The sequence below is a fragment of the Leptopilina boulardi genome, unplaced genomic scaffold (assembly GCF_019393585.1).
Source record: "Leptopilina boulardi isolate dan_hultmark-lab unplaced genomic scaffold, ZJU_Lbou_2.1 LbouV2_387, whole genome shotgun sequence".
Classification (NCBI taxonomy): domain Eukaryota; kingdom Metazoa; phylum Arthropoda; class Insecta; order Hymenoptera; family Figitidae; genus Leptopilina; species Leptopilina boulardi.
In genome coordinates, this window is record NW_026137959.1 from 38181 (window position 1) to 48639 (window position 10459).

At 32.5% G+C, this 10459-nt stretch overlaps 1 protein-coding gene across 1 annotated transcript; it reads right to left on the bottom strand.

Moving 5' to 3' along the window:
• Window positions 1-1544: 1544 nt before the first annotated feature.
• LOC127288476 (uncharacterized) lies at window positions 1545-2513 on the bottom strand. The gene has a single exon (XM_051315952.1). It carries the CDS (start codon window positions 2511-2513, stop codon window positions 1545-1547), a length of 969 nt encoding a protein of 322 aa, XP_051171909.1.
• Between the last annotated feature and the right edge of the window lie 7946 nt (window positions 2514-10459).

Sequence of the window (10459 nt, forward strand, 5' to 3'; positions counted from 1 at the left end):
GCATTGAGCAGGTGTCAGTTTCTTGGAGAAAAAAGCAAGTGGTCTCCAAACGTTTCCGAATTTTTGCTCGAGAGCTGCGCCAATTCCAGTGCTAGACGCATCGGTAATTAAGCGTGTCTCGGCAGTAGATGAAGGATGAAATAACAATGCAGCATTGGCTATCTCATTCTTGATCTGCTCAAAAGCTGCTTCGGAAACGGAATCCCAAGGTACAATTCGCTTATCATTCTTGCGAGAATCTCGCAAGAAATGATTAAGTGGAGCCTGGATTTGAGCGGCATGTTTGATACTTCGGCGATAAAAATTTGCGAGACCCAAGAATCGGCGTAATTCGACGATAGTCTTGGGACGCGGAAAATCTGAAATAACTTTAATTTTCTCAGGAGTTGGACGAATGCCCTCACTGTTGACAATATGACCCAAAAACTCAAGTTCATCCTTACCAAAAAGACATTTATCTAAGTTCAATCGCAAACGAAACCTTTTTAAGCGATCGCATACTTCGCGCAGATGCAACTCATGCTCAACTATAGAGGAAGAGGCTATGAGTATATCATCTATATACACAAAAACATAGTCCAGGTCACCCAACGCTTGAAAGATGTAGCGCTGAAAAGTTTGGCCTGCGTTGCGCAAACCAAATGTCATTACATTGTACTCAAATAAGCCAAAAGGCGTTATAACAGCGGTTTTTTTAATATCATCTGGGTTAACCGGAATTTGATTGTATGCTTGATGCAAATCCAATTTCGTAAAAATCGTTTTACCGTGAAGTTTCGACGAAAAATCGTGCAGGTGAGGGACAGGATAGCGATCGGGCTCAGTAACATTATTGACGCCACGATAATCCCCGCAAACTCTAATTCCACCGTCTTTTTTTTCGACTACATGAATGGGAGAAGCCCATGATGATTTTGAATAACTACATTTTCCCTGCGCGATCATTGATTGAAAATAGGCTTTAACCTCACTTTCTCTTTTAGCGGTCAAACGACGAGCACGAGCAGCAATTGGGGGACCCTTTGTGACTATGTGATGTTGGACGTCTCCCGGCAAATCCTCTAAACCTTGAGATGGTCTTGTAATCTCTGGAAATTCTGATAGAATATTTGCGAATGGCAAAGATTCATCTATCAAGCTCACGCTATGAACCTCAACTTTCCTGATGGAACATGCTACTGAGAGACTTGTCAAAGAATCTAAAAGTCTACGGTGACGAAGGTCCACAAGCAAACCATAATGCTCCAGCAGATCGGCCCCAATTATCGGGTACGGAATTGCTGCAACACAAAAATCCCATGACAAGTCACGCCTGAGACCGAGGTTGAGAGACATATGTTTGGTTCCATATGTGGGAATTCGAGAGTTATTTGCTGCGTAAAGATTAAATTCGGTAGGTTCACGAGAACGTGAATGTGACGCGGGCAACAAGGAAACATCTGCTCCCGTGTCGATCAAAAAAGTAAGACCCGATTCGCGATCTCTTACATGGAGACGCTTGGACTTATTGCCGGAACCAATGGTCTCAACTCGGATCGGCTCATTTAGTTTTCCGATTTTTTTTCGACTTTGTTTACCCAACTACAAGGTTCAACGCATGCCTTCGCCGACTTTTTAAATTTTTTATGGTACCAGCATAGACCTGATTTCTCTCGATTAAACGAATTACCTCGAGAATGGCTACGAGAATTGTTGCGACGAGATCTTGACCTTGAACGCTGCGAATAGCGATGATTATTATTTTCCGAATTTTCAAATTTCGACTTTATCGATGCGATTTCCGCGGTAATCTGATCCAATTTCGCTTCGAAACCTTTAGTATCGGTAGGTGTTGGATCAATTGAAGCTACATGATTGCTCAAAGAGTCGGTTGCATCGGCTATTTTGTCAGCTGACAAAGCCAAGTTATCTAGGGAATCGAATGGTAAAGATGCTAAAATTGCCCGATATTGAGATGGCAATTGATCGAGAAAAATTGTCTTGAGAATATCGTCGGAACACTTGCCCCCGCTTAAATTGCGTAAACGAGACAACATATGCGATGGTTTACCAGAGTTTAATACTTCGCCCTTAAGCAACTTCCTAAGTTGTGCTTCAGAAGAAGCTGAGTAAGTTGAAATAAGCCTACTCTTAATGCGTTGGTAAATATCAGCAGGAACGGTTTCTAATGCTAACAAATCGGCGATAGATAATGCAACATCCGCATCGAGTTCAGCAATCACAGTGTCAGCCCGAGACTTTTCGGAACGAATATTGTTATTTCGGAAAACAGCCTCGACAACATTAAACCAAATGACAGGATTATTCTGGTAAAATTTAGGGACTCTAATTCGGCGATTGTAAACCGCGTCAACATGAACGTCCGCATTTACTTGTTGATTGTTTACATCTCCTAGATTTTGTTGAACTGCATTTTCATTTTGAACTGCATTGGCAACGAAAGCTGCATTAGCATCATTTGCTACTTGGAGTTGTTCTGTCAAAAGGCGAACCTTTTCCTGGAGTTCTTCCATTTTTGTTAAAAATTAAAGAAAAATAAAATAAATCAAATACCGCGTTGAACACGACCAATAAAAAATTTATAAAAAAAAAATTTTAAATAACAAAAAATTTTGTTTAAGAGAGAAGAAAAAAAAAATTTTTTAAATAAAAAAAAATTTTGACTGTGAATAAAAAAAAAAAAAAAAAATTTAATTTAAAAAATCGGTTATCCGGGTCCACATATCCTCAAAAAAACATCAAATAAAATAAATTCCTTTTTTATAATCTAAAAGAAAAAAAAAAAACTTTAATTTAAAATACACGCAAAATAAGTAAACGACAAAAAAAAATATTTAAATATCTCAATGCAACACCAAAATAAGATCCATAAAATGAAAGAAAAAAAAATTTTGTCAAATGTCACAATATTAAAATGTCAATAACATAGAATTCAACATGAAAACAAAAAAAAAAAAAAAAACAGAACAAAATAAAATACTCCTGTCAAAATCTACAGCCACACAAAATTTCACAATGAAATAAAAATCCTAGATTTTAAACATGAAAATAAAGAATTGAAAGAAAAATATTCTCAATCAATCATATCCACACAAACACGCGCGGAAAGTACAATGTTTTTGTTTTTGAATTCTTGAAAGCATTGAATGATTACACATAACGCTTAAGTTCGAAAATCATAAAAAATACTAAATAAATTTCTCGAAATAGACATAGGAAAATATAAAGATGAAATAACGCAAATTCAAGCATTAATAAAATCAAAATGAATTTAATTTGATGGTAAAGCATTTTGAAATTTCAATGTTCGTAGAAAAATTTTCGAAAAAGATATGAAACTTAGTTAATATTTATTTAATAAAATTTTTCGAAAACAAATAAACAGGTTATAAAAATTACACTAAGAGATTGTTTAAATTTAATATTTAACAATTTGGTTTAACAAATTTAAGTAAAAATATAATAAGCTGTAGATTTATTCGTTGGACAACACTTGATCACAATATCATTGACATCACGAACACATATATAGACTTACGGCTAGATCCGTATACTCTAAACCTTCGTTGAAAAATGATGACGTATATTTGCTATAGACCAAAAGTGTTGACAGGAGGGGAAATCCTGCGTAGTAGAGGCGATACGAAGAAAATCCCAAAGAGAAATACGTCATAGAGAGGAAAAAAAAAAAAAATATGGCGTCCATCAATTTTTTGGCGGTAATTTCTCAACATTGAAATTGCGTCGACATGGAAAATATTCCTGGGTAAGACGTTTAATGATGCTGAAGAAATCCAAAAAATAACCAAAAATGACAGGATGTCTCCTGGAAGGATTGATAGGGGCGACAAAAACTCGTTCACCGAGTGGATGCTTGGCGGGAAAAGAGCATGGCATCACATCCGCACAAAAATTGTCGTCCACGAAATCAAAGTGCTCCAAATGAAACAGACATCCAAATTGTCCAAATGATGAATATCAATAAATAATGTTCACATAAAATATTAAATTTAATTTTCAGTGAACTTTTTTCAAGTTATTTGCCGGTAAAAATGGCGGCACTTTTTTCACAGCACGTGCTAAAATTTGTAGTACATTTAGAACATTAAATTCCAGCTTTTTATAGATTTTGACTGGAAAATATATAGAAAAACACATCGATCACTTAACCAAATAATCCAAATGATAAATTTGGCACAGGTACACGACACGATGGCAACAATTTCCATGAATTTATAAAAACGTGTTCTCGACTGTCGGGGTCACCAATGTGGAGATTTTACTTGATATTTCATATTATGGTTCTCCAAACCATGTAAATATATTAAGAGAAATTAAATAAAATTAGTCCATATTTATAATAATAAATATAAGAATTTATTTGTAACTACAAGACATTTTGATAGCACGTGGATAAAACTATGTTATTTACTCAATTACTCTATGCGTACTAATCTAACCATCTACGGCAACCTGACTCCCTAGCAACGGTTGTCAAGGTTCGCGTCAGCCCATCACGATGTAAAGTGGGGGGAAAGATAAAGCTCTCCCCACAATTAATAAACCTTTGACAAGAAAAATATTTAACCCACTGAACGTCGATGATGGATCTAGACACAAATAAAAGAAAATGCTAATGACTTATTAAATATTCATAAATAATGTTACTAGGGGGTCTTCGGGGTCGCTAATTACAAATTTCATATCAGATTTCCAAAATACAAAATACGAAATAAAATATAACGAATAAAAAAAAATTTTTAAAAAAATCAAATTCTTATCAGCTTGTTACTTGGGGGTTTTTGGAGTCGCTGATTACGAATCTGATACTAGATTTTTAAAATTCAAAATGGCGGATCCAATATGGCGGATCAAAACAATTAAACATTAATGGAATTCTCTCAATGCTCGTTACTTGGGGGTTTTCGGGGTCGCTGATTACGAATCTGATATTAGATTTTTAAAATTCAAAATGGCGGATCCAATATGGCGGATCAAAACAATTAAACATTAATGGAATTCTCTCAATGCTCGTTACTTGGGGGTTTTCGGGGTCGCTGATTACGAATCTGATACTAGATTTTTAAAATTCAAAATGGCGGATCCAATATGGCGGATCAAAACAATTAAACATTAATGGAATTCTCTCAATGCTCGTTACTTGGGGGTTTTCGGGGTCGCTGATTACGAATCTGATACTAGATTTTTAAAATTCAAAATGGCGGATTCAATATGGCGGATCAAAACAATTAAACATTAATGGAATTCTCTCAATGCTCGTTACTTGGGGGTTTTCGGGGTCGCTGATTACGAATCTGATACTAGATTTTTAAAATTAAAAATGGCGGATCCAATATGGCGGATCAAAACAATTAAACATTAATGGAATTCTCTCAATGCTCGTTACTTGGGGGTTTTCGGGGTCGCTGATTACGAATCTGATACTAGATTTTTAAAATTAAAAATGGCGGATCCAATATGGCGGATCAAAACAATTAAACATTAATGGAATTCTCTCAATGCTCGTTACTTGGGGGTTTTCGGGGTCGCTGATTACGAATCTGATACTAGATTTTTAAAATTCAAAATGGCGGATCCAATATGGCGGATCAAAACAATTAAACATTAATGGAATTCTCTCAATGCTCGTTTCTTGGGGGTTTTTGGGGTCGCCAATAACTGGGTCAAGTGGATGATTTTTAACCTCTGCTGAAAAATTCAGGTTATGTGATATGTTTTCATTCTAATGTCTTTAGAACAAAAAATATTATACCTGTTTTAAAAACTTTTATTTCTTAATATAGTAAATTGTAAATATTGTAAATTATTATAAATGTTTTATTACTTTGCTTAAGGGGGTAGTATCACATCTCAGAAACTTTTCTTAAATATTTCTTTTTATCACAAAATTTATTTTATTTAATACAAACTTTTTTTACCTAAAAGAAGGGGTTTCAAACTATTAAAAAAAAATTTTTATTAGGTTGGTAAATTTGTGTGGGAGAAATCCAAAATGGCGATGAAGCGGTGCACAAACAAACTTAAGAAATGTACGGGATGAAGTCGAATTTTTTTAATATCTCGCTTAAATGAAATTCTGGAACCTAAGTGTATCAGGATTTTCGTTTCTATTTTGGGTGAAGTTCCGAAAGCGTCTCACCTCCGATCTTAATGAAACTTGGTATACTATCGTATTTTGGTGCCCTGATTACGAAAGTGATAGTGAAAATTGGCGCAAATGTGATTATCTTGGTAAAAACCATAAAAAAACACCAAAAAATCATGGTTTTCTGCGATTATTTCGTAAAAAGCGCAAAATTTCGAAAAATGTTTAAAATAAAATTTCTGGGTCTCAAAAAAACACACATTTTATGATGTATGCAATTTTTACCAAAAGTAGTTATTTTTCGAGAAAAATCCCAAAAACCATAAAATATCATGTAAAATAACGGAAAAAACAGTGCACATCATAATTGAGCCGCTGGATTCTAGAAGGTGATTTTTTTTGACCCCTAATTTTCCCAAATTTTCCTGTACTTTGAAAAACTAATTTTAGGAAGTAAAAAAAAGAGGAAAAATGAATTTTTCTCAAATTTTCCCGTCCTTTGAAAAACTAATTTAAAAAGTAAAAAACGAAAAAAATTGAATTTTTCTTGGCCCCGAATTTTCCCAAATTTTCCCGTACTTTGACGGGGGGAGGCGGATATGGCCGGTATTCTGTGGACAAAGTCGGTGGGATCCACAGTAGCAGTTTACGCAATTTGATGTACGTGGTGGTTTACTTTCAAATACCAAATTTTTCTGTAATTGAGCCGCTAGATTCTAGAAGGGCACGTAAATTTTTTCGGCCGGAAAACGAAGTCCCCTGGACACTCAAAATTCATTTTTCGAATTTTAATATTTTTCGAGCATATTCTTATACAGAATTCTATTGCGCATCTTTTTTTCTTAATAAGAAATTTTTCATCTTTTTCCGTTTTCGAAATATAAGAGAAAAACTGTTTTTTTAAAAAAGAAAATTCTCATTGTTTTTTTGACTTCAACTCGCGACAGCTCAGACAATTTTACGAATTTCTTAATGAAACAAAAACGAAAATACGTGTTATTATATCCTACGAGTGACTAAAAAAGAAAAAATTTTTTTTGATTAAAAATAAAAAAGTTAATTATTTTTTAATGAGACATTGCAAAATTCATGAACTGCAATTTTCACCCTGTGAGGAATTTTCGTAAATTTTCACCAGCAACAAACTTCCAGTGAGAAAGTTGTTCATTTAGGTCCAAAGAAGTTTTCTGGAAAGTTACAATGCAATTGAACAATTAATAACAAAATGGCGAATGTTTAAACTTTAAAGTTGCGCGAGCGGCTGAACGTTTGGCATGTGTTTGCTACCATAATAAGCTCGATTGTATTATTACGTAGCAAACACATGCCAAACGTTCAGCCGCTCGCGCAACTTTAAAGTTTAAACATTCGCCATTTTGTTATTAATTGTTCAATTGCATTGTAACTTTCCAGAAAACTTCTTTGGACCTAAATGAACAACTTTCTCACTGGAAGTTTGTTGCTGGTGAAAATTTACGAAAATTCCTCTCTCATTTTTCTCCTCTCTTCTCATTTTTTACTGTTTAAAATTAGTTTTTAAAACTACGGGAAAATTTGGGAAAAATTCGGGACCAAGAAAAAATCATTTTTTCTCATTTTTTACTTTTTAAAATTTGTTTTTCAAAGTACGGGAAAATTTGGGGCTAAGAAAAATTAATTTTTTCTCATTTTTTTACTTTTAAAAATTTGTCTTTCAAAGTACGGGAAAGTTTGTGAAAATTCGGGGCCTAGAAAAATTCATTTTTTTCATTTTTTACTTTTTAAAATTAGTTTTTTCAGGTACGGGAAAATTTAGGAAAAATCGGGGCGAAGAAATCCTATATTTTTAATTACCTATTTAATGCAATAATAAAAGTTATTAAAAAAATAAAATCGTTTTTTTTATTGCATTAAATAGGTAATTAAAAATAGAAACTAAAATCCTTATACACTTAGGTTCCAAAATTTCATTTAAGTGAAATATTAAAAAAATTCGATTTCATTCCGTACATTTCTTATATTTGTGTGTGCACCGCTTAATCGCCATTTTGGATTTGTCTTCACACAATTTGAACAACCTAATTCCCTATTTATTATGCATTATATTGCTGTCATGGCCGCTGGAAAATAACCCTATTTGTGATTGGCGGATACGATATCTCCAATTCAAGTCATCGAAAAAAAATTATATTTTCTTGAAAAGTAAGCTCGTCGCTATATCGTCGGAACTACAATTAACTGTTTTCGATAAAAAAAAAATGTTGGACTTTTTTCATTTTTGACCTTGTTTTTTCAACTTAAATTGTTTTAAAAAATGGTTAAGATTGCTGAAAGGTCTGTGAAATTCTTTGGCATTTAATTATCGCTCTATAAATACGGCACTGAACTTAAAGATGATAAACATTGATTTTAAAACACTTTTTTCTCGAATTATGGACACTTTTTATAAAATAGGCCAATTTACCAAGATTTCTTATCTTATAAATTTCCTAAATCCGAAAGATTTTTCAAATCAATGCAAAAACGAGATCGTAAAATTGGAAATAGAAAAGTAATAATTTTAGCTTTATTACGTCCTGCTGCTGTTAGAAGGCAGAAGCATGCAGGGAGCAGAAAGTCGCAGCTGTCATTATTATTATTATTTTCCTATTTTTAATTTTGCGATCGCGTTATTGCATGGATTCCAAAAATCTTTCGGATTTAGGAAATTTATAAGATAAGAAATCTTGGTATATTGGCCGATTTTATAAAAAGTGTCCATAATTCGAGAAAAAAATGTTTTAAAATCAATGTTTATCATGTTTACGTTCAGTGCCGTATTTATAGGGCGATAATTAAATGCCAATGAATCTTAAAGTCCTTTCAACACTCTTAAATATTAATAAAAAATTATGATCCTAGTTCCGACGATAGCGGTATATATTTTGAATAAGCCATAAAAATTTGAGTTTAATCGGTGAAATAGTTTTCCTTTTATGATGTCCGTCAGGTCAAAAAACGTTATTTTGCGAAAAAGTGAATTTATACGAAAGAATGTCCTTTTTTTAATACCCCCTTACACGACAGGATAGATGATATAAATGTATATATGCTTTTATATACACATTTATATACATATATGTGTAATTTGATACATATTTGTATAGGTACATATTTATAAAAGCATATATTGTACTCGCAAGGAGTACGCTTCATGAGCACGTGACTTTTACATTGTACCCCGTTTTTCGACATGTTACCGAAGTTTACAACCAAAATAATAGTTTGCATTGCATTTCTACATATATCTACTACAAGAATATGCAGTTTTTAGAAAATCGATTTTTTTATAAAAAGATGTGGTACTAACCCCTTAAGGTTCCAACAACTACGTCAGTTACCCTATTTCTGAAAATTTAAAGTTTCTGAGAATAGCTTACTAAAATATCATTCAATTGTAAGTCGGATATGCAAATTTTTAAAATGATTTACATTTTTTTAGGAAACAAAAATTTTATCTTTTTCTTAACAAACAAAAATGTTCACTGTTTTTAATTTTTTCAAAATTTTTTGGACGTTTACGTTTTGATTCCTGTGGAGAGAATTCATTTGTTGCTATATAGTACGTGTTGTTACTTATTATATTTTTTTATTCAGTTATTTTTTATTTTATTTATTTTTTTCTGCTTGTTATTTAAGGGGGGAAACTCGTGTAAATGCACGTTTTTTCAGGTTTTTTTTTAAAAAAACTGGTAAAGTTTATTGAATTAAAGTAAAGCATACCTTACAGTACACAATATAAACTTTTTAAAAAAAATTTTTTATTAAAAAATATTACAAAATTGCATCGTTACAGGCGTTTGAAGTTGCATCTTTGATTTTGCGCCTTTTTGCCCACTGGCGGTAATACTAATACATGAGTTTTTGTAATGGAATATGGTTTGCGAGCAGCATACACCCATGAGACAATTACAATAAGTTTAAACATTTTTATAGTCAATTTACAAGTAATTTCAGGGCATCTTTATGTAGTGTGTGTGTGTCTGTATGTCACAAAATCTAGAGTACATATTATCTCTAATACACTTCAATGGATTGTCCTAAAATTTTATAGGCTTATTACAGTCATCAATACCTAAAATCAAACACAAGGATTTCCAAAAATATCAACATAATTTTTTTATGTCACTTTTTCAAAAATATTATTTTTAACCAAAAATTTTTTTACAATGAAAATATAATTTTTTTGTCCAAAAAACTGATTTCTCGCATTAAGACAAATTGAGTAACCTATATAAAGTCTACATTTTACTTAAAATCTATAAATTATATCATTTTTTAATTTTTGAAAAAAAAATTTTTTCATATCTTTTGAAATATTTTTTTTATGAAAAT

Bases quoted from the DNA above. Each gene is read 5' to 3' on its own strand.
- LOC127288476 (XM_051315952.1), bottom strand. From the start codon at position 2,513: ATGGAAGAACTCCAGGAAAAGGTTCGCCTTTTGACAGAACAACTCCAA.